We start from the raw sequence: 25184 nt of genomic DNA, 5'->3' as shown, positions 1-25184 counted from the left end.
TATACGGAGTTGGATAATTACGATATGGCGCATTCGCTCGTTACTGTTGCCAGCCAATGGGTCTCTCTCTCTCTCTCTCTTCATCTTACACCAACGTTGCCATCTCTATTTTTTCTTAGTTGTAAGTAAATTGCCAACACACTCTAGTTAATAATGCTACATATTATACGCACACACGCACACACATACTATATTACCATCCACCCATCTCTCTCTCTTTTACGGCAGTGCCGGCTCTCCTTGCCCAGTGTGTGCAGGTTGGCAAAAATTGCTTTATGCAGTGTAAGGCAAGCCTCAAGCAAAGTTGCCACCTCCTTGCTTTAGGTTAGGTTAGACCAAAAAAAATCTTGGTGATTTTTTTCGTGAGGAGTTGGCAACGCTGATCTCGACTTGAGGGCGGTCAACCGGGTTGATTGCACAAGCAAAATTGCCAGCTCCTTGCTTTAGGTTAGGTTAGACCAAAAAAAATCTTGGTGATTTTTTTTTCGAGTGAGGAGTTGGCAACGCTGATTTTTACTTGAGGGCGGTCAACCGGGTTGATTGCACAAGCAAAGTTGCCAGCTCCTTGCTTTAGGTTAGGTTAGACCAAAAAAGGCTGTGGGTAAGCTGTCGGTTGTTTAACTCTTCCCTTTCTCTTTTTTTTTCTTGTAAAAGGCTATGGCAAAAGTACCAGTGGGTTGGCAACCTTGCTTTATGCACTGTAAGGCAAGCCTCAAGCAAGGTTGTCAGCTCCTTGCTTTAGGCTAGGTTAGACCAAAAAAAAAAACCTTGGTGATTTTTTCGAGTGAGGAGTTGGCAACACTGCGAGAAAATACCTCAAGCAAGGTTGCCACCTCCTTGCTTTAGGTTAGCTTAGACCCAAAAACAAAAACCTTGGTGATTTTTTCGAGTGAGGAGCTGGCAACACTGCGCGCGAAAAGTAGGTCAAAAGGCGCAGCCAGAACGTTGGGTTCCTACTACTACGAAAAGTAGGTCAAAAAACGAGTTAGCATAAAAAATAGCTTAAAAAGTGATGCCAGAGCTTTTTTCTGTCCATTTTTCTCTCATTGTAGGTTAGTTTAGTGCGTAAAACAAAAACCTTGGTGATTTTTCGAGTGAGGAGTTGGCAACACTGCTCATGCCTTACGAGAAAAATCCATTAAGGCGAGAAAGTAGGTCAAAGGACAGGCCTAGAATCGCCTGTTTCACCTACTAACAATACTTTGCAGTTCCAGCTCCCTATTACACAGATGGCTGCGTATACGACCCAGCAGCTAGCAGACATGCATCTCATGTATGGGGAGGCACGTGGTAATAGCCGTGAGGCAAGGCGTCTTATGGAGAACGCTTTCCACATAGACGTTTACCGTCTCACACCTTCTTTCAGGTAGTGGACAGTCGACTGCGTGAAACAGGGTCAGTGTTACCACCGCGGCAAGAAGTTGGAAGACCCCGAAGTGTACGCACACATCAGTTTGCAGAAGATGTGTTAACAGCGGTCGCAGAACATCCTGGCACCAGTACGCGAGTGCTCGCTCGGGCACGAAACACGTCTCTTGCGAATTTGTGGCGAGTGTTGTCAGAGGAAGGAATGCACCCTTTTAAACTGCAGAAAGTACAAGAACGGTTACCTCGTGACTTTCGCCCTCGTATGGAGTTTTGCCAATGGTTGTTGCATCAGCTGGACACAAACCCTCACTTCGGGGCAAACGTATTGTGGACAGATGAAGCCATTTTCACCAGGATGGATGTCTTCAATAGTAGAAACAGTTATGTATGGGACTTTGACAACCCACATGCACTTTTTGTGGCCCATCACCAGCACAGGTTTTCAGTGAATGTGTGGTGCGGGATAGTACATGATCATTTAATTGGACCATACATTCTCCCTGTTCGCCTGAATGGTCGCACGTATCATGCATTTCTTAGTGAGGTTCTGCCTGAACTGTTGGAGACCGTACCTTTGGCAAGAAATGTGGTACCAACACGATGGTGCACCAGCTCATTTCGATTGTAATGTACGACATTTCCTGCATGACGTGTTTCGCAATACGTTCATTGGTAGGGATGAGCCTGTGCCTTGGCCACCGAGGTCGCCAGATCTCAACCCTCTCGATTTTTTCTTCTGGGGAGAAATGAAAACCCTCGTATACGACACACCTGTCACATCAGCTGAGGACCTCGTTGCTCGCATCAACGTCGCAGATACACCTGGCTTGTTTGCTCGTACTCGACAATCCTTGATTCGTCGCTGTCATCTCTGCGTAGAAGTAAACGGCAGACATTTTGAAAACCGTCTTTGATTATTATCCTCGGCAATCTCAGTGAGAACACTCTTGGTATTGCTCCCCACCCCCTTTGTGTGGTGAAAGTGACATCTTCAGTTGGTGTACAGTGACAGGACTGTCTGTGCGTAAGATATTGTAGCATTTGTTGTTTGTTGTGTGTGGGGGGATATTACGTAGTTGTCGCGTGTAAAAATACACGTTGTCGCAATCATCTGATATTGTGTTTTTCTTTCCCTCCTCCTGGTGGAGTAGTGTGTCTCTCGTATGCCACATGACATGATTCGTTCATTCCTCGCGTGTAACTGGGGTATGCAACCGTGCTCAACTTTTCGGATTTTGTGTTCCGTGCTCATGTTTTGATGTTTGAGGTCGGGATGTGTTGTCTTTAACGCATTTCTCATTGTCACGGTCTTTCTTGCTGCGTTACATACCCTTTCCATGTATTGTTCTTGCTGGAAATCCCCAATTCCTTTGAGGACTCCATTGCGCATGCGTGCAGTGAACTTTTCATAGTGACTTCCGGACTGAGTACATACGATTCCTTTATGATTCCCTTGGAACCGCCTCTCTATCTGTTATAGTATTCGTCCCAGTCAGGTGTGACGTTCACTTTGTCACCTTTTGCGAGGCTCCTATCTCGGAAACGAAGCCTCAGTCGTAAAAAATGAACTTAGACTTTTTGCTTGTTTTCGTGTGAGGAATCACCTCCCAAGCGTTGTAAACGACCTTTAGAAACACCCTGTATATGGCATAAGAAACTAGGAAAAGTTGCTGTTCGACAAAATCCTTGACCTTCAGTGACAAGATTTTGCTGGCCGATCAGGCTTCAATTAAAAAATAAAACCACGGCTCTCACAGAAAGGTATGTAATTACATTACTGCATATCGGGCAACTTTCGCTCGCTCAAACTCGTTCGAATCTCCCACGCTCGATCGTATCGCACTCGTAGTGGAAAGATTGGAAACGTCCCGTATTTCAGAGCCTAATAAACAGCACTGTCAACCTAAAACACGTACATGGAAAGAAACCACTCTACGCAATTACAATTCTAAATAATAATTCCCTATATTATTATGTAAGACTTAAATACAGCACCCATGAAAGTATACAATATCTACAGACTGAAACGTAAAATGGATGCACATACTGACAGACCTGCCTAAGCAATTACAAATATCGTATCACAGTGCAACAAATACCTTACGGAGAGGATAATCATATTCTGCCAAATAATAAAAATTGCAGTTACAACATTCAATCGAACATCATTTCAATGTGACAATAATCGTAGAAACATAAAATGTCAGCCTAAGCAGTTTCAGCCTATAATCATGTATTTCATTTTCACATATCTCGGTAAGATACACAAAACTGTATTTTAACATGGAGATGATGACTATGTTCACTTATTTTCAATTTCACTTCGTCTTTTACTTCAAGATCCATATTCGAGGACCCACTACCATAGACAAATTACGGAAATACGTCTACTGTGTGCCATATAGCGTTGCCTGTTCGAACTATATGCCGCTCGAGCTAAAAACGCTCGTTGCAGTACTCTAGTGTGCAACACGCTTACTTAGAGCAGATCTACACAAAAGTGGTATGTGTGCGGTACGACTCCGAAAAATACGAAAGTAAATCGATTTTAGAAGGAAGAAAAATCTGGACACATTTCGGTTTGGCCTCTCCATGTTGCATGCGAGGATACACTTCATGGAACTGCATGGAGACCATAGAATGGCAGGTGCGTTGAAAGGCAAACAAATAATCGATGGGGAAAAAAAAGCATTAGACACAAGCCAAGCTGAAGAAGGAATTAGGTATCGTTGTAGATGAACGAAAGTAAGGGGGAAACTGGTCGTCACGACGGAAATACCAAGATAAATTTTTTTCCAGAACTTCTAGAAGTTGGTGGATGTAACGGGAATAGACAGATACCTCAAAAAATGTGCCATGGACACTATCTTATGGACTGGCCTTAGACGTGGTGCAATTTAGATGTGGACCTGGGAGCACCTCTCGCTCTATCATTGGATCAACATGCCAGCTTAAGTTCAAAAAATACTTGTCTGCGGCCCAGCGATTATCTGGAAAGAAAGACAACGATGGACAAAATGCTTCGGCTCCTCTACTCCACACTCCGGTAACCAATGGCCCACGGCAGTCAGACATCTGCCCCTCGAAAGAACGTATTAGACTTTCTTTAAAATCCCCTCAAGTTGCTGGCTGATGTTGAAAGCTATTCAGACGGGTATTGTGAGTACGTTGAACAACGCATAAAACGTGTGTTACTGTATTGTGAGTGCAAATGACATTAACATACCATAATATTGTTTTCTTTCCATAAGAAACTACCTGTTGTCATCTTAAAAAGTTTGTGATTTTTGTTTGTTTACTTTTGCACGCTTAACAAAATCTTCAATGTTATTTATTGCATGAAGCAAGTCGTTAGCGATGTCACCTTTCATCCTCACACCTCTTTTCACTTCTCTTAGAACTTCAACTTTTCCCTCAAATGTTAAGCTACATTCTGTCCCGTACATCTCTGGAGCAAGGCCACGCATAATGGCATAGAAGGAGAGGGAATCGAATGGCCAGAGCGAAGCAGTACACGCTGCAGCGAAGTCTGATAACTGCAATCGCGTTTCCTCTCCTGGCAATCCCATTCCCTATCACGTGTTCATTGGTTGGGCCGTCTCGCATCACTACTTGCGCAGAGACTTATTCTTGTTCGCCTGCTCCAGAGAAAGCCCGGACGGAGTGTTGTATACCCGCCGTGCTTCGACGTTAGGAATAACGTACCCTAGCTAATCGCAACTGACAACTGAGGGCAAATGAAAGGACTTTCACAAATCATTGGCTAGTGGGGAAGGGTGTTGAAGGCCTGAATGCAAAAGGGGTGGGCAAATACCATGTTATTGAGGAGAGGGTGAGGGCTCCACACCAGAAAACAGGAACTTTCTCTTCCCTATTGCTCTCTCTGGATAGCTGCCTCGGAATTACCCGAATAAATGGTTCGAAAATTCGAATTACGTAATTAATTTTTAACATTGGCTTCTGTAGGAATATCAAGGGGAATAAAATTATGTTCGAATTACCGAATAATTCGAATTATATAAGTTCGAATTACCGAATAATTCGAATTAAAAAGAATCCACTGTATAACATAGTTTTGTAACATGACCGTTTCATTGCAGATGTCCACTTCGGTCGTTGAACCGTACAACGCAATCTTCACCACTCACACCACCTTGACCCAATCCGACTGCGCCTTCATGGTGGACAACGAGGCCATCTACGACATGTGCAAGGGGAAGCTGAACATCGAGAGGCCCTCCTACGCCAACCTCAATCGCCTCATCGGCCAGGTGGTGTCGTCCATCACGGCGTCGCTGCGCTTCGAAGGCGCCCTCAACGTGGACCTCACGGAGTTCCAGACGAACCTCGTCCCGTACCCTCGCATCCACTTCCCCCTGGCCAGCTACGCCCCCGTGGTGAGCAGCGAGAGGGCCTTCCACGACCAGCTCACGGTGGCGGAGATCACCACGTCCTGCTTCGAGCCCCTCAACCAGATGGTGAAGTGCGACACCAGGAGCGGCAAGTACATGGCGTGCTGCCTGCTCTACAGGGGGGACGTGGTGCCGAAGGACGTGAACGCTGCGATCGCCGCCATCAAGAACAAGCGCTGCGTGCACTTCGTCGACTGGTGCCCGACTGGATTTAAGGTAAGTCGTCAATACTTCTATAAACTTGATAGGACAGGACAGAACAGGGCAGGACAGGAGCATTGATGTTCCTGGATCAGAGGGAAATTTTACCAAAAATATTCAGTTTCGAACTTAAAATTCCCTTTCAGAACAGAATGGTCTTTATTTAAGCAGGCGTGTTTCGGCCTCACGGGCCGTTCTTACAACCAACCCTTGTCAGAGATACAATAAGTGAATAAAATCAAAGAGAGAAAAAAACATAATGATCATGATAATACAATAAAGATAAGATAAAGATTATGCAATGATAAAATAATATGTTGAATTGAATACTATGTGTACTGTGCAGTAAATATAAGTAATAAGTCTCCACACTCAATAAATACAAAAAAATATATATTGAGGGTTGTATCCCGATATTTCGATCTAGGGGAGTGTAAACTTAATTCTATGGTGGAACAGCTCTCAAGGGCTAGGACCTGCAAGAGCTGCTTCTTCATTAGGTGACGCGTGGTCGACGCATCAAGTCCCATGGCCGCTGTTTTCTGGTTTTAGAGGGCGGTTTTCAAGTTGCTCCCCAATTGCCCTCACGACGCTGGGTAAACTTCAATTTTGGGGACTCCCACCGTGAATCGAACCCTGGACCGTTCGCACCAAAAGTTAGCAAAGCACGTGCGAAAAAATGCAATTCGCAGGCCTCTGGTTTTCAACATATTATTATTATTATTATTATTATTATTATTATTATTATTATTATTATTATTATGCTACGCGCCTTTAGTAGTGTGTCATTGTCAAACACTGTTCACTTCTATCCTCTATTCGTTGCAGACGAGATCGTTCTAGTAAATGAATTTACTACTCAAACGTGTAATTTAGTAATTACTACATATTTGTCCCAAGAGTCAAAGTTGGATGTGATTGATATTTCAGAGCAATACGTAAAGAAACAGAAGGAAACACAGGACAAATGCTAGTTAGTGAAATAGGTACAGGCATTCAAGTTGCCCAGTTTAGAACCACTAAGACGTTTATATAAGAAATGTATTTAAGTAGGTAAAGGGATTGAATAAAATCAGCGAATTCTAAATAAAAATTAAGGTTATCCGATCCAACCTGTGTTACGGTAATTAGGTACAAAGGAAAGTTCCCCGTGCCATGAAGGCACATGTAGGGGATGTAGGGATAGGGCCCGACACATTCTCAATTTCGGACGCTTTGGAGGTGACGTAGCACCACGCTCCAGCCGCCTTTACCCCATAGGGTTGCCCTCCCAGGAACCCATTGATTTAAGGCTGAATGAGCCCCAGAGTCGCTTTATGCCTGGACAAGGCATAATTAATTATAAGGCCACATCATTTGCAGCGCGAAGAGCAGAAAAACGGGGTTCTTCTGAACACTATGTATTTCTCGAAAACTATTTGAGGCAATTGAATCAGCTTGGTGGTAAAATTATTAGAATGGATGAATCTTAACAGTGAATATTGTAAATTTTTCGTCACTTCTATATTTTATAAAATATTAGCTGTCAAATATCTCAATATTTGAACCGACGTATAGTTCATGTAAAAATTGAACCTTAAGCCTTTCTTGCATCATTCCTGAGTAAATTGGTTTTCCTTTTATTCAAATTGAGTTGCCCATTGTGATTTTTTCCTCTTTGCAACTTAGATACCGCATTCATTGTACCTTGTCTCGACCTTTCAGGTGGGCATCAACTACCAGCCCCCGACGGTGGTCCCCAACAGCGACCTGGCGAAGGTCAACCGCGCCGTCTGCATGCTCAGCAACACTACCGCCATCGCTGGCGCCTGGGGAAAGCTCAACCACAAGTTCGACCTGATGTACAACAAGCGAGCCTTCGTGCACTGGTACGTGTCGGAGGGCATGGAGGAGGGGGAGTTCGGCGAGGCACGCCACGACCTCGCCTCCCTCGAGATGGACTACGAGGAGATGGAGAAGAGCTGCTCAGGGGCGGACGACGATGAGTATTGAGGATCCCCGATCCACGACCCGAGACCGTTGTTCTATGAAAGGAGTTAAGCGAATCATGCAAGACCAATGTAGAAAAAATATTGAGAAATTTCTGACAATCAGCCAATGAAAAGCTATTTTTGCAAATGCGTTTACGCAACTTTTATGTAAAATATTTTGGAAAATACAAAAATATCAATATTTTTATATTCATATGGAAAGTCTAGATACTTCATAACGTGTTCAGTGTTATATGTCTAATTCTAACAGTTTCTCAGGCAGTGATAGGCAACTCACATTGTTGATTTAATTTATTTTACGTCGTTTTTTGCCACTTCTTGTTAATCGTGACGATTGGGATGAATGGCGATAAAGTGAAATGGATGAAGGGACAAGCGCAATCACGCACGGACGACACCCCACAAAATCCCAAAGGATTATACTTATTGTGGATGCAGGCGCCAGAACTTCATTAGAATTTCAACATTGCAGATGCCAGGGGGTACTGCGTAAAAGTAAGGTCGACATTTTGGTACCTTCTCAAAATGTCATGCCTTGTATCCATGTTCCCTCAAAATTTCAGTGAAGAACGACAATGAACTCTAATGGGGTCGGACTACGCTCTTTGTATTGAGGATTCATTCTTGAAAGTAAAAAGCCCGAGACCCCATTATTGTAAGCTTTCGTTCTTCTATAATGACGTCATCAAAATGGCGGTCATGACGAAAATTATTACGAAAATAAGATTGTATTATTGTAACCAGTAGTAAGGTTAATGAAAAGCAGCTTGGAATTTATGGATGGTCTTCCCTAATATCAACAGTGCTCTTAAACACTTGTTGACAGGTAAATCTTCAGACTATGAGTCTCTTGTACTTACAGTTCAAGATTGTGTTTCTTCTGTACGATATAACATTCCATATATTTCTACAGCTGAAAGAAAATAATGATGTTCACACAAATGTGCAACAAATCTACCCCGTTACGCTCATGTGTAGGCTGTGACGGCGCCAGCTTGAAATAATTGGGGGGCTACACATTTCGGAGTTAAATTCTCGGGGGGATAACTAATATCAACTGAAAGGTAATTACGTAATACGATATAATTTTACCAGTAGTCAGATCACTTGAATCACTTGAAATGTTATGCTGCATTTTGTTCCATACGCACCTATCATTTGTCAATTAACATGTACGTGGGCAGATCGGAAAGTAACGCACAATAATTTTTTTCTCAAAAAGTTTAATATGTAACAAAAACCAAACAAATCACAAATGAACTGACATCTTTGACCTACTTTTCTACATAGTCACCAAGTTTCTCAACACATTTCTCCCATAGTGGTACCAGTTTCAATATGCCCTGTTCGTAGAAGTCCGTTTGGTTGGAGTTTAGCCATCTGCGGACTGCTGATTTCACTTCCGCATCTGTCGCAAAGTGTTGGCCGGCCAGGAATTCCATCTTGAGACCAAACAGAGGAAAGTCCGATGGTGCCAGGTCCGGACTGAATGGTGGATGCTGGAGCACCTCCCACCCAAATTCGGTGAGTTTCTCACGAACAGTAGCAGCAACATGGGGACGGGCATTTTCACGAAGAAGTTTGACACCATCAGCATGAATGTTGCGGCGTTTGTCACGAAGGGCACGACGCAACTTAACCAAAGTTTTAATGTAGACTGCAGCATTCACAGTGGTCCCGTTTTCAGCAAAGTCCACCAATAACACACAAAACAAGTCCCAGAACACTGTCACAAGCACTTTCCTAGCAGATTGAGTCACTTTGAATTTTTTTCGTACTGGGGAACCAGCATGTTTCCACTCCATAGAGGCCTGCTTGGTTTCGGGCGTGTAGTGGTACGCCCACGACTCATCACCAGTGACGATTCCTTTCAGAAAGTCATGCCCTTCTGCGGCGTAACGCGTTAAGTGATCCATGCTTGTCATCATTCGCTGGCCCTTGTGGTGGTCTGTCAGGATCTTAGGCACCCAGCGAGCACTAACTTTACGGAATTTCAACGTGTCATGAACAATGTGGTACACCGCACCATAGGAAATGTTGAACGTATGCGATAAGGTTCGCAGGTGCACACGCCGGTCGTTCACAATTGCTGCCTCAATGGCGCGGATATTCTGCGGAGTTGAAGCTGTAACCGGCCGCCCGGAGCGTGGCGAATCACTAAGGTTCACACGGCCCTCTTGAAAGAATGCACACCACCACTACGGTCCAGACAGTCGTCCCCACGCATGTCCCTGTGAATTTCACTCGGTGTATGGTCTTTGGCTCACAAAAATCGAACCACACTTTGCTGCTCTTCACACGTGGACGACAGTAACATGCGCGCCATGTTTGTTTCGTAGTTCAGGCTTCTCTCGCTAGAGCTGCCGAGGGGAAAAAAATACCCTCTGTGGTGCAAACTTCAAACTCTCTCGTCGTACAATTTCAGCATTCCAGCTGCAATATCTGGGCAGAAAAAAAATATTGTGCGTTACTTTCCGATCTGCCTAGTAATAATTGTAGTTTTCTTTTTCTAAGCCGTTATCGAGAGGAGCAATATCACAGGCTTATTATTCACATAAACAGTAAAGAAATACATCATAAAACTACACTCATTATCAACTCGCTGGATATACGTATAAATACTATACGCAAATAAGAAAATAACCATACCAAGAAACTACGACAATATGCGTTTGTATTTATGAGCAGCCACAACCTTGTTTAAATTCAAAGACAGAATAGATAGAGCTCTCAAACTCTCATTGCCACTCGATTACGAAGGTAACACTTGATTTGCCGAAAGCAGCTGTTGTTGGAAGTATGCACATTTCAATAACACAAAGCTTATAAAGTTCGTAAAAGGCAGTTTTTAATATTTCAACCAGCTGCTGAAGGGTCTTTATTTTGAGTTCCCTTCTGCCTCATAGTGTGTCACAACTCTAAACTGTCCAAATCACAACATTAGGGAACGACGAAAGATTGTAGCTTTTATTGCTTCAGAAAAGCGATACTAACTTAATAAAGTAGGCATCGAATAAACAATACCACCCTTGAATACATAGTATGTTAATGATACCATATTATCTGCGATGATACGCGTAAAATATCTTACTTTCTCTTGTTCAACGACTGGAATTCAGAACTTATGGCTAAAAATAGGGAGGATGCAAGAAATACCGTCCACTTGGGAGGTGCCACTCTCAAGGAACAAAAATATTTACACTACAAATTCACCTCATCTACGAGAAAAATACATTGACATAAAAGCACAATGAATATAGTTGATCCTCTTGCACTGGGTATTTTGATTAGTGAAAATAACTGCTGAAGATTATAATTCCATTTCAGAATATATTATGCATAAATACTGAACAGAATTGGATCAATAGTTTCAGAATGCTCAAAGATGGATTCTCCTGCATGGAATAAAGTTTGGCCACTATGGTGGTACTTAGAAATTGTTTCCTAACTTCACAAATTATAATTAATTAACATGTAGAAGTGCGAGCAATAAAATTGCCCGCACATAGTGGTTCGGATCCCACTTTAAACTCTAGGTCCAGTTCCGATTAGCCTTACTGTGCATAAAGTGGACTTAAAACACCAAATAAGTCCATCAATCAATCAATAAAATTGCCCAAACCTGCCTGCTTATCTTCGCATCGTATTGCAATGACTACTTGATTGAATTTGTATCAATGTCCATTATATGCACAGAGGCTAATTTGGACGAGAGCTACAGCTTCTAGTGGAATTAAATTGTTTTTAGGACCACTTGATGCACAGTTAGGAACTGGATCTACAGTTTAAAGTGCGATCTGAACCACTGTGCAATGTGCCTCCACCGGGTATCGAACTCGGGACCTCTTGATTACAAGGCGACGACGTTGACATTACGGCATCGGTAAAAAGCCTTTCTATATAGTGGAATCCGAACCACTTAATGAAATGTTAACTCCAGCGGGGATGGAAACGGAGAACCCTTGATATCAAGGCAGCAATTCTATCGCTACACTTTACGGGCTTGGAGGCCAATTTTAAATCTTTCCAATGCTTAGCATTTACGAATTAGGTAGTTTGTGTACTCTTTGATTCTTTAACGTTGTATTTCTCCCTCTCGAATATTTGTAGCGATAAGGATAGAAAGGTTCATGTTGCGGGAGCTATAAACCTTCGGGTTTAAGAAGGCTGGCGAGTTGGTTAGTTTAGGATAGATATAACGATGAAATCAATGAGAGAATATCGCTAATACTCATGCAATTGTCGGTACTCCGATGAGGAACTAACCAACAGAAAAACAGAAAGGAAACATAACGCTTCTTTACATTTTAACTTCCTCCTACTTACAAAAATTCATTTGTCACATCTGTTAGACCTATTCCGAAATATAGTGATACGACTTACAGAGGCTAATACGAGGGTCACTATTTATATTTTGAGCCTAACAATGAAAAAACACGAATTTGGCATTGAAAACTGCTTTATTGTTTTTCGAAGTATTCTCCTTCATGGTCAATACACTTTTGCATTCGTTCGAACCATTTGTCAAAGCAGTTTTTCCAATCTTCTTGAGACACCTCCATAATATGGTTTTTGAACGCATCAACGGCGTCTTCCGCCGACGAAAATCGTTGTCCACGCAATTTATTCTTGACATTCGGGAACAAGAAGAAGTCATTGGGTGCCAAATCAGGACTGTACGGCGGATGACCCATCAATTCGATTTTTTGACTGTTCATAAAGTCGGTTGTTAGACGAGATGTGTGACAGCTGGCATTGTCTTGATGAAGAATGATCCGACGGCGTTTGTTTGTTTTCCGTATTTGACCGAAGACCTCTGGCAAACAAATTGTTGGGCACCGTTCAGAGTTGACCGTTCTACGTTCCTGTAAAGGCACAGTTGCCACATGACCAGTTTTCCCGAAAAAACAGGCGACCATTTGTTTCGATGTGCTTCGAGCGCGAACAACTTTTGTTGGATTGGGTTCATCTTGAAACACCCATACAGTCGACTGCTGTTTACGTTCCGGCTCATATGCATATATCCATGATTCGTCACCTGTTACAATCTTATATACGTCTTTTGAAGCACCACGATTGTATTTATTGAGCATTTGTTTGCACCAATTGACGCGAGCGTCTTTTTGAGTTTTTGTCAAATTGTGTGGGATCCAACGAGAACATACCTTTCTCACAGCTAAATGATCATGTCATATTTTATATATGCTGGTGGAACTAATGCCTATGGTTGCCTCAATCTCACAGTATGTCACATGACGATCTTGCAGTATTAGGTTTTGCACAGCATCAATGGTTTCTTGAACAACAACTGATTTTGGACGACCTTCGTAATCTCGTCGGTGAGCGAATTAAATTCGTTATACCAGCGTTTCACAGTGGCAAAGGATGGGGCTTCATCGCCAAATATGGAAGTAAGTTGATCGATGCACTCTTGTCTTGATAATCCACGTCGAAAATCGTAAAAAATCATCGCACGAAAATGTTCACGAGTTAATCCCATTTTATTGTTGTCGCGCAATCTCCAAGGCAACATAAACAACACAAATGAAGCTATTGACAAAACATTTGAAGTACGTTATGGGCAATAATGCCAGACGATTCCGTGCAAACGTCAAATCGCGCCTAACTTCAATCAGTGTTGCCAAGGCTCAAAATATAAATATTGACCCTCGTAATTGTACTCATTTACCTGTATATTCCAACAACAATCAAGGAACAGTCACTGAATACGTCCACCTAGCAGGCAGGCGGAAGATTTCGTAGCAAGAGTGGTGACTCATGATTGGTCAATTACTTAGCATCGAATGATCAGTGGCACCTTGATTTTAGAACGCATCGTAATAAAGCAATTGCGATCTAACCGAATTGGAAAATGTATACTTGAATATTGTACTTGCCCTATAATGGAAAATGTAAATTTTACTTTTTAAGTTTCCAGTTGAAATGCGTCTACGGTACTACAAAAATTTAGGGGCTACAGGGGGGGCTGAAACCTGGTTTGGGGGCTTCATCCCCCCTAGCCCCCCTGTAGCGCCGTCCCTGTGTGTAGGTGACTGTTGTTGAAATTATATTTAAGAAAAAGATTTGTGTACATTAACCAGTGAATGACAGAAGTGTTTTTGTATCATAGAGAACCCTGCAGAATGCACTACCTATATTTCAGAAAACAATGCCACGTTCTGCGGTTGTGTGACTCCAATTGTAGTATTTTTACTTGCCTCTAATTATTGTCCTCAATTGTAAATTTATCTAGTACAATTAGTTTTTGCGATAAATGCCCCTTTAAAGACGAAAAATGTCATCAAGGAAATGTCCATTCTATTTGAGGAATATACCGATGTTCACCCTTAAAGTCGCATTTCACGTTGAAAATTCAAGCACATTAGACTGAAAACCACATATTTCCAATAATTTTACCCTCTTAGTGTGGTACCACCGTTCAATTATTGAACCTCCAAAACATGGGGCTTAATTATAAATATTATCTATCATGTAATTGATTGAAAGGCTCAGCCCTAGACTGTTTGTGTCCACATTAAGTAATAAAATACGTAAAACGAGGGTGATTCAAAAAGTAAGATACCAAGATCTCTCCTGGACAAAGATTATTCCACAGGCAGATATGGCATTGATACGCATTACTTTTCAACATAGTCACCATGTTTGTCCAAACATTTGTTTCTACGGTTACCAAGCCATCAATGCCAGCTTAGAAGAAATCTGCGTCAAGTCCCTGAAGCCACGCCATGACAGCTTTCTGAACTTCCGTGTAGCGTGTGAATCGCCTACCACCACCCAGGTGGTTCTTCAATGGTCCGAACAGATGGAAATCACTGGGTCCTAGGTCGGAGACGTAGGAAGGATGGTCCAGTACCTCCAACCGGAAGCGCACTAACAATTCACGCATGCTGTTGGCTGAGTGTGGTCGGGCGTTGTCTTGCAGCAACACAACGTTTGTTGAGAGAAGCCCAGGTCGTTTTCTGCGAATTGCCTCCCGCAAGCGCCTCAGTGTGTGACAATAACCAAATCACACTTCCATGCTTGGCCATGTTTCCGTGAGCGCAGCCATTTTCCAACTAATATTGCAAGGGTTTGACTCAACATATGCGCCATCTAACGTCTGTGTGATAAAGCTGTGCTCTTCTGCTGCAAGGCTAGCGGGAAATTTGAATAACAGGAGGGATATGGTGCCCGTGAGAGCTCTTTTTACCTTACTTTTTGAATCACCTCGTAGATAAATATATTAGGGTAGACACTGCCTCCGGACCTCATGTAACGCTACGTCACTAGTCATGTGGCATTGAAAGGTTCTTCTTACGTGAAGTTCACTTGTCACAATGACAATTGCAATAAGAAAAATAATACGCAACACAGGACATAATGCAATATCCCTACGATCTTCGTGTTAGAATTTACCAACTTGAGGAACAAACAAAGGAATACGCAATATTTATTGTCTTCTCAAAAATTTATTATAAAAATATTTTTGGCTCTATTTGCAAAACAAACATGCAATAATACTATATTGCAGTCTTCTGTAAAAGAACGAAGAAAGTATAAAATATGACGTAACGTTAAAAATGCAATAGGTAAATATACATATTTATATAGTACATAATGGATAAGTCTGATATGTATCTAACATTCATTTTTCATGACAGATTCATTCACGTTGCACACAGGTAATAGACAAATATACGGTTGTATATGTATCATGTTCTCTATCCTACAACCGTTTGAGGATAATCTAGACACAATTTAAAATAAACTACAGGCTATTACTTATTTAACATGGTGCTTGCATGACATTTCATTCAATCACATTTCAAGTAAATGTCGTAACATACCAGAAAATGTAATGAATGCGACACGAACCAGCGTGCTAAAGTCTATACAAGACACAGTAACAGCATTTACATAGATAGGAAATGTGTTAAATTATTAATTTATAATACAACCCTCACAACATCCTTTTGAAGCATGAACGCTGCAAACGAGAAATATTCTAATTTCTGAAAAATACTATTCTATACATGTGTCTAACTAAATAAACACTACATTTTTACATCAGAAGTATAGAAGTTATAGAAGTAAAAAACAAACACATATACAATATTATAAACACATAAAACATTAAAGTTGATTCTTCTAATATGTTTATATCTATAGTGAATATAAATTAAAATTGCTGAGGAGTGCAAAAGGTGCAAATAATTTAAGCAAGTTATAACATTTTAAGAATTGTTTTCTTTTGACGAAAACAGCAAGAATGATGTTAAGGAATATACCCTTACGTTAAGTCCGTTACCTTAGAGTTTTTGATCGTTAGGAAAGAATGTCCCATCTATTCCCCACCTCCTACCGTGCACAATAACTTGAAAATATTAATTTCTGTACATCTAGATTTTCAGAGTTTCGAAACGAAGAAGTCAAAACGAAGAAAGAAAGTAACGACGTTTTAACCAAAATCTTTTTATATGAATGCTTAAATATCACATTTACAGCCTGTGCTTCTCGCCAAATAACTTTTTCCTTGAAACTTAATTTCCACTACAGTGGATAACATATTAGATTGCATAAACTATTATTTTCAGCGTACAGTGAGGTTCTCTTACGACATAAGGATTTTTCAAATGTTCGTTTTATTTTCTGAACATGTGGCTGATTCCTTTGTTAAGCGCTATGTTAATGGCAATATTACGAAGAAAGGGTATGACAGAAAAGCTAATTCTTAATGTGACATCAATTTGAACCAAGACCAGTATATAATCAAAATTCCACAAGACTGTGCACTAACATTGCAGAAAAAATGTAACGGCAGAACCACAAATGCACTTTCTAAGTGTAGTGATTAACTGTCTTGAAATTATGTCGACAATTAATGTGATTTGATATCAGCACAATCTTGGAAAATGTTTACATGTATGGTGAAAACTCATTGCTAAAAATTCTGAAAATTAGTCAACAAATTTCTTGTTTCCACGAATATATACAGGGCGTAACCGAACTCTGCCAACAAATTTTCACGGGTTTCTGAAGGATGTTGGCTGAGTGTTTTGATATGAGGAACCCATTGTCCTTTGGACCGTGATAGGTAGATTTTGGTAGATTACAAAGAAAAATTATTCAACTATTCATCACCTTCTGTAATATCATGAATAGGAATACAAAAAATAGAAAAAATTACATGAGTAAGGTAACAAACGCTGTGTACTTTTCAATCCGTACTGTTTCTTTAAAGTAACTGTTCAAAATGTCAACCGCCACGATCAGGATAAACTGTACAGTGCACACACTCTAGCATCCCAGGAGATTGACCCACATCTTCAGCTACTGCAATAATCCTATCAAACAGGTCCATTGTAGTTTCGACTGGAGTCTCGTACACTAATCGAATACCATGGCAATCAGTAAAATGGTACAGCTGCGATAAAAAATACGCAAATATAGTTTAACTAGAGAAACGAAATTTCGTGTAAACGTGCTTAATGGTAGAAGACTTTGAACAAACAAAACAAATGCAATTACTCTGTAATAAGGTACCGGGGACCAAGGGTTCCTTATGTCAAAACACTCAGCCAACATTCCTGAAGAGACTGTGAAAGTTTGTGGTGAAGTTTGTTTCCACCCTGTATAATACAATTTTATATAATTTATGTGCAGACTTATTCGGAGCAACCATGACTGTCTTCCTGAAAAGGAACAAGGAACCAATGGAATATCTTTCATGGTAAATACTGCCATTGGATGAAGATTCCTCAGGTAATTGTAAATAGTTGATCTTCATATTTCTTCCAGTATGAATAGCATTTATTTCTCCCTAATGAGTTACTTGTAAATAGTGGTTGCTGGCTTAGCTGAAACCCAGGTGATTGTTGTCGGTTTCTGCCACTTGAGGGAGAGCTCTGAAGACGAAGGCACACTGGACTTTGCAGACGTGGTCTCTGAGAACGGCCTCCGGGCTGAAAGACCTCGCCAAGTGAAAGCAGTTACCTATCTTCAGAGACTGGCAGATCGGCTGCGAAGGAAAAAATAAAATATGGAAGTCAGTTGCTGAAAAATATCAGTGGCGCGTGATGATATTCATGCTTGTGGAAGCAGCCCCAGAAAAATTAAGAAACTCAAGAATATATAAGGTCTTTCTACCTTGAAAACGATCTTTAATAAGTGGCTATTTGAAGGTGAAAGCTAGTCTTCTCTGTCTTTGAAAACTCATGTCATTGTCTTTTATAAAATTGTCTTTTGCTTTCAATGTTTGCATAAGATTTTTCATCGGCCTCCCCGATGGCGCAGTGGTAGCGTCGTCGTCCTGTAATTAAGGGATCCCGGGTTCGATACCCGGTGGAGTCACAAAGTGGTTCGGGTCAAGCTTTAAACTGTAGCTCCAGTCCCTGTTAGCCTTAATGTGCACAAAGTGGACTTAAAACACCAACTCAATCAAAATGTTTTTCAAACGACACCCTCGTGCGTAATATGTTATTCCTCTGTCAAGATCCAAAGCCTTTAATTATATTTCTTGAAAAGTGCTTCTGTGTTCTGCCTCAACATTGGCAATGGCATAAAAAAATCCCTGTATGTAGGTATTTAACTGCGCACTTTGCAACACTACGGTAGCTAATGCAGCAGACCTTACTGATGATACTGCGATTGCCATTACGATGCCTGAAAAAGAAAGGCATCGTCCATAGAAGCTGGTCAGTTATTAGATGGTTCAAGGTCACAGAGTCCCGTTTTCATTTCTTGCTTCCCCTGGAACCGAAGTGTTCGGCGAAATACACAGATATTTTGTCAAACCGCACAAGATGGTGATGAGAGTTGCAATCTCGAAAAAGAACTAAGAGGACTACAAGTTTATTCCTTTGAGATGGTAGAAAAGAAGTAATTAAAAATAAAGTATTTTGCGACTGAAATACTGTGGGTCAGTGCTGCTGGCCTTGCTGCAACGGAATTCACGCGCATGGAAAATATCTTTAATAACCTAACACAGGTTCATGAAGACACCAAAATGAACCTCTTTCCACGTAGTACACCTTGGACTGCTTTTTGCAGACTAGTGAGGATCTGGCGTCTGGGCTCACGGCCAGTATAATCCTCCGTAGAGCTCTTGTTGTTTGCTGTTCTTGTGTGTTTGTGACTTTCCTTTCACCCATTTCATCTTATCACAATTCATCCTAATCTTCGCGATTAGCCAAAAGTGCAGAAAAACGAAGTAAAATTAATCAAACACAACTAACACATGAAAAATTGTCATAATAACTCTCTAAAGAAAAAGATGGCTGTGTAATAGTTAATGTACCATTCTGTGTACACAAAATATATTCTCTTACACATTTTGGGAGATCGATAGAATTAGTACTTTGATTTTAGGAATTTTCCTTCTCTTTGCTTTCTGAAGGTTACTGCAACTAAACATCTAAATTTTAATGCCAAAACACTTTAATTGAAAGCTCAAGATAGTCGTTGTACTGAGCTATTATGATGTTCAAATAAATTAAGTCTGACATGAGATACTAGTGTGTTCAGAAACTACGATAAAGAGAGACAATTAAAGTTTAGTGTGGTGATTGGAAGCCCTGACAATGATCAGCTAAGAGGATGCGTCCTATTTCGCTTGTTTGTCGAAGAACTTAACTTGTGGAAGATTCGAGATAAGCTTCATTGAACAAAAAATGTAGTAGGGAGCAGGGTGGATAAAAACAATGATTTTTATTTTCAATTTGGATCGATTAATTTAATATTTTTTAATTAAAAAACGCTTAAAAATTGTTTATATCATTTTTGGTACCATACATATAGATTATGCTTATTTTTTTATAGAAAGGCTTTCTCTAGTAAACGGCCCTGTAAAATATGTGATCAGTTTGATCAAAGCAAATAATAAAAGGTATATGTAAATATACATTTTTATGTTTCTGATACTATATATATGAACTCACTATGGACATATTTTTTCATGTTAATGAAACTATTAGAATTTCAGTAACTTTTCCTCCAATGAAAATAAAACATTCTGGATATACTCTATAATTGTAACTTACAATATTTTTATAGTCTTTGTAGCTGAATTTTGGCAATTCTTTTAATGAAAGTTTGCAAAATATCAGCTGCCATGTATATTTACAGTTTAATAATAATGACATTATTTACGGTTTAAGATGATTAATATTTTGTATAATTTTCTACACAAAATGTTCGCTACTTTTACCTATAAAAGTTATTGAATTTTAAATTAACTGAATTTTAAGTGCGTTTACAGTTTACATATTATATTTAATTTCGTGTGGGCTTCACCCCAACAGTACATATATCTTGTTTCCTTTCTTAGACCCTAATAAACATCATCGAATGATTACAAGATTAATGTACTTTCACCAAAAGTGATTCTGATATTCAGAAAATCCTTATGTACATTATTCTATAAACTATTTATTTAACGTGATTTAAATCAGTGATTTATTAAAAATCTAGATTTAAATCAACCTCATTTGAATCAATCCGCCTTGGTAGGAAGTCATTGCAAAGGATACTTGATGTATCGTCTGACCCTTCATTGTAATTGGAAGAAAATAGAAGTAGGACAGTTTTGTTAAAATTCAGTTTAAGTACAGATAAACAAATTGGGATTGCACGTAAAGTTTAACGTAGTTCCAAGTGGAATCTGCACAAGTGATTACAGACTAAAATCGGACTTTCATTGATTAATTAACGACATTTTTATGTTAGTGAACGTCCGCGAGATATATATAAGTGGCCGTATAATTTACAAATACAATGCAATTACTCACCCCTTCTGTAGTGCAGGTACACATGACACAAGGGGAGATCCTTTCTGCAGCACCGACTTCGATGGTTACTTCACTGACGGTGCAGGACACACGCTCCTTCCACAACTCTAAGTCGAGCGATGGCAGTGCTCTGCATGGAACACGGGGATTTCTGAAACATGAAGGGGAAAGGGAATGAACCAGTTCCTTTACCATTATTTTTACTTATAATGTTGTGATTTCTATTTTCATCAATAATTAATTACTATTGCATATCCTTTCTTCGTGAGGAATTATAAATTTAAATCACTGGTTTTTTTTAAAAAAAAATCGAGTACATATACAGTGCATTTATGTGTTAAGTTATATGCTACATTTAACATACATTTTATTAATTATTTCCGTCTTCATTACATTATCAATCTTTCAAAAAAGATTCAAATGAAGGCCTACATAAAGAAGACATTTTTAATTTTATTCATAAATGGTTCCAAATTAAAAATGGAAAGAAAATCAGTTTTCTTTAAATACCTCAAGTAAGGAAATGTCCATAGAGAAACACTGAAGCATGCTAGCAGTATTTCTCACAGTAGTTTGATTTTCTGTTTGTTTCACTTGCATGAAAAGTAAGTTAGTAATTGTGTTCTGTGTAAATACTGAAGTCATGCTCTCATTCAGCTAGGATGTTTTATTAGAAAATTGATCTATTTCTAATTCTGAGAAAGACAGAATATTACTTCTGTAGTGAAAAACATGGATTAAGTTGTTTACTTATGTTTTCATTAAATATTTTAGATAAGGATTTTATTAACAGGATGTTCAACAAGAGGGGTGCAACTTTTCTAAATTTTACTTTCTTTATTTCTTACCAGAGAAGAAGAAAGGTGTACTTACAGGAACGGATCAGAGAGATCGAGGAGTGACCTCTGGATGGTGTCCACCTGGTCACAGTTGTCGCAGACGATGCGAGACAACGACGCCTTCCTTATCTCTGCCAGCTGAGCCTCGGTGAACCTCACCAGCGGGTCAGAGTTTTCGTACCTAAAATACAGGAAAACATTCATGTAAAACTTATACAGGGTGTTTCGCTCGCTCTCGGCCCCTGATTTTTGCTTATAAAAGTCAAACTATTTTGTCATAATGAAATGAAATTTGCTACGGACATGCCTTGGTGTATGAGAAGCATGGTGACGTCATTGGAGATGGCGCCAAAGTATCTATAGTACTTGCGGCGACATACAAGTGCGTCTGTGCGATTCTTCCGTTAAATGCCAATCGCACGGACGGGTGCTTTAAGTCTGCGTTCTTGGACAGTTGGATGACGAGGAACTCCGTAATGGCCATTTTCAGCAGGATGGCGCCACTTGCCACACTTCGAACGCCAGCATGCAAGAAATTGTGTCCTTCTTTAAAGATCGTGTCATTTCCAAAGAACTTTGGCGTGACCTTACACAACCGGATTTCTTCCCATGGGGCATGCTGAAAGGAAAGGTCTATCGCAACAAACCAAGGACTATCATGGAACTGCAAGACAGCATATGGCGGGAATTTGAGGCTGAGACTACTGATATGTTGGTTGCTACCTTCTGTAACGTGGAGAAGCGTGTGCAGGCATGCATTGATGCTAATGGCAATCACTTTAAACACTCGCTGTGACGTCACCATGCTTCTCATACACTAAGGTGTGTCCGTAGCAAATTTCATTACATCGTGACCAATAATTTTAATTTATAAGCGAAAATCAGAGGCCTAGAGCGAGTGAAACACCCCGTATTAACACTCCACATGTACATCAAAATTGTACACGCATATCTGGCTCTTTTTCCCTTCTACTTTGTTCATATACGTAGCATTACATCCAAGTACGGAAATTCAATTAAGAATTGCCTATTTTACATAGGTTTAGTATGTGCATTTGCATTTACGTTTACTTTCTAATTTATAAATCTCAATTAATTAACAAACAAAATAATGTATTACCATTGAGCATATGTTTGAGAAAGTAAACAGAAAAAAATCAGTTACATTGTTTATCACAGGTATCTGATTCAAGTAATTTCATATTGTTCAAACGATAAAAAGTAAGCACTGGAAGTGTTATCTGATAGTTTATCTCTCATTAAGAAACAACAGAATTATTCTTATAGATCTGCATTATATTCTTAGATATAAAGTGAATAGACAAGCCTTAATGAAAGGCTTAGAACACGTCTGTTACTTATGAGTACAGCGCCTAGAATAACGTAGTGTGGAAAACGGCATGGTTCTGCGCTCTCTGGCTGGTTCCACTTGAAAATGATCCGCTAGAGGAGCTGGTGTTGAGCCCGGTGCTTAGTGTTCGACTGCTTATAATGGAAGTAAATGGAGTTTTCGCTACAATGTCTGATTCTTTTACATGAAGCATTTCTATGAATGTGATAATTGCTATGATATTTGGTACAGTGGTCGCGAAGATATTAACGAACATTCTAGACAGCCGACCACGTCCTGTTATCGTCATACTTTCGTTAATAATACGGGAGAAAAAATACGCGTGGAATGTTCTTGGCAACTAAATTTTTGTGTATGAATTAGGTTCATTATTATTATCATCATCATCATTTCTTTTAAATATATACACACTGAAGCATTTGTATTTTTGATATTTACTGTCTCTTTCCTTCCGCTTTAAACTAATCGCGGCGATTATGATAATGATGATTGCATGAAACGACAAGGGGAACCCCGCAACACTTTCTTAGTGCCATCGACATGAGTGTCGAGTTCAAACCAATGGGACAAGCGACACGGGATGTTCACACTGTCACACTAGTGACACACACTTCCAGACTGTAAAATAGCATTCATTGCATATGAGGGTCCAAACAGCAAACGACACGTTCATATGGCGTATTCGCGTGCTACTTGTTACTTCCGTCGGAAAACTCCTTAAAGGAAGGGTGCTGAGACCAAACCGACGCGCTACAGGGTGAGTTCCCAACTAAGTGACAAGCGACATGGTGCCTTCAGTCTATTAGCAAGCGTTGCTTGCGAACAACAGATAGGCGACACTATAAACCGCACATTACAACAACAGATCTAGGCGACACGATAAGCCACACGTGTCGCTTTGTCGCGTATGCGTCGCTCAAACTGGGCCATTTCCTCAATAGCTTGCAACATGTTGCCGTGGTTTGTTGTTCGCGCATGCGCGATGCAATGAGTGTCTTGCTTTGGAGAGATTGGGCACCAAAGCGACAAGCGGCACGCGACACTTATCGATTGAGGATTTCACCAACCGAACGCTGGCCTGTGCTTCACGTCATGCCGCTACGATGTGAAATGTTACTTTTGATTGGCTCGTTTGCAAGCAACATGTGTCGCTTCGGTATGAAAGTTGCCTTGGACCGAAGGACCCGTGTCGCTTTGGTGTGAAATCCCCATATCGTTTGTCGCGTGTCGCTTTGGTGTAAAATCTCCTTGAGGAAACTGTGCAGTGAGAGCTTGTGTCCCTACGGTTCGAAAGGCTGCATTGGTTACGGACTGCTCGCTTCAAAGCGACACTTGTGGTTTGTCGCCTCGGTATGAAATATCTCTCAGGATACTATTTATATTCTAATAACATAGAGAAATAAAACTCTAGTACACAATCCAACACCTGACGTCCGGAATCACTTTGCGATGTTTCTTCTTGTATTACGCATGCTATTTATTTATTAATTTTATTTTACTTTTCTTTCCAAATTAATGCCATTTCGTGACTGCAAATCAATCCACAAATACGTATAACTGCTTCCATCAATTCACTTACCGCCTTTCTAGAGAAACAAATCTACACAATATATTCCAAAAACTAACTAAGCCGCATTACTTTCATAACAAAATTAGCAGCTGTGTCGATCGCACTGCCATCTACTTGTCATCGTCTCGGGAAACCAGTTTCTTGGGTCGTTTTCCACACTACGTTATTCAAGGCGCTGTACTTATGACATTAGCTTATTCTACTAGACTGGTAATGATGCTTGTGTGTTACAGTGATTTAGAGGAAGGAGTTTGAACATACATTAATACGATTCTGGAAATTTGAATTAAAGATTACTTACTTAAGTCGTAATTGTAACTTGACAATCAAATATTACATTTTCATAATTATTAAAAATTATATTCTGTCAGAATATATCGAAATTATGTAATATAATAGATTTCATGCAAAATATCAGCACAATTCCCTCTGTAAATTGACAATCTTTAATTTGTTTGTGGGGAAACTAAGGACGAACATATATTTATGACAGTCCATAAAATAAATATTATTCATAATAATAATGGAAAGGAAAATTAATTAGTTCTAAACGTAGATTCTAAAATATGCACACCAGGTCATAACTTTTACCACTAAATTCAAAAACTAATGGTTCCCTAAGGGTTTTCTAACTTCCATAATCTTCGATAACAATATTTTGTCCTAG

General features: G+C 40.1%; 2 protein-coding genes across 2 annotated transcripts in view; one reads left to right on the top strand and one right to left on the bottom strand.

Annotated features, from left to right (window-relative positions):
- LOC146004342 (tubulin alpha chain-like) overlaps nt 1-8167 on the top strand; it is a 47293-nt gene extending 39126 nt beyond the window's left edge. Inside the window, exons 4-5 of the mRNA XM_083143129.1 lie at nt 5469-5996; nt 7686-8167. Coding sequence (XP_082999255.1) covers nt 5469-5996; nt 7686-7973 — 816 coding nt within the window. The 3' untranslated portion in view covers nt 7974-8167. The remainder of the gene's footprint in view (nt 1-5468; nt 5997-7685) is intronic.
- Nucleotides 8168-15441: 7274 nt separating this feature from the next.
- The window catches only part of LOC146004340 (uncharacterized), a 168993-nt gene continuing 159250 nt past the window's right edge, over nt 15442-25184 (bottom strand). Inside the window, exons 23-25 of the mRNA XM_083143128.1 lie at nt 21631-21777; nt 20758-20908; nt 15442-17990 (exon numbers count right to left, since the gene is read on the bottom strand). Of these exons, the coding sequence (XP_082999254.1) occupies nt 17826-17990; nt 20758-20908; nt 21631-21777 (463 nt within the window). The 3' untranslated portion in view covers nt 15442-17825. The remainder of the gene's footprint in view (nt 17991-20757; nt 20909-21630; nt 21778-25184) is intronic.

This window comes from Lepisma saccharinum, chromosome 21, assembly GCF_977018435.1.
Source record: "Lepisma saccharinum chromosome 21, izLepSacc3.1, whole genome shotgun sequence".
NCBI classification, from domain to species: domain Eukaryota; kingdom Metazoa; phylum Arthropoda; class Insecta; order Zygentoma; family Lepismatidae; genus Lepisma; species Lepisma saccharinum.
This window is presented reverse-complemented; position numbering and strand designations above follow the sequence as displayed.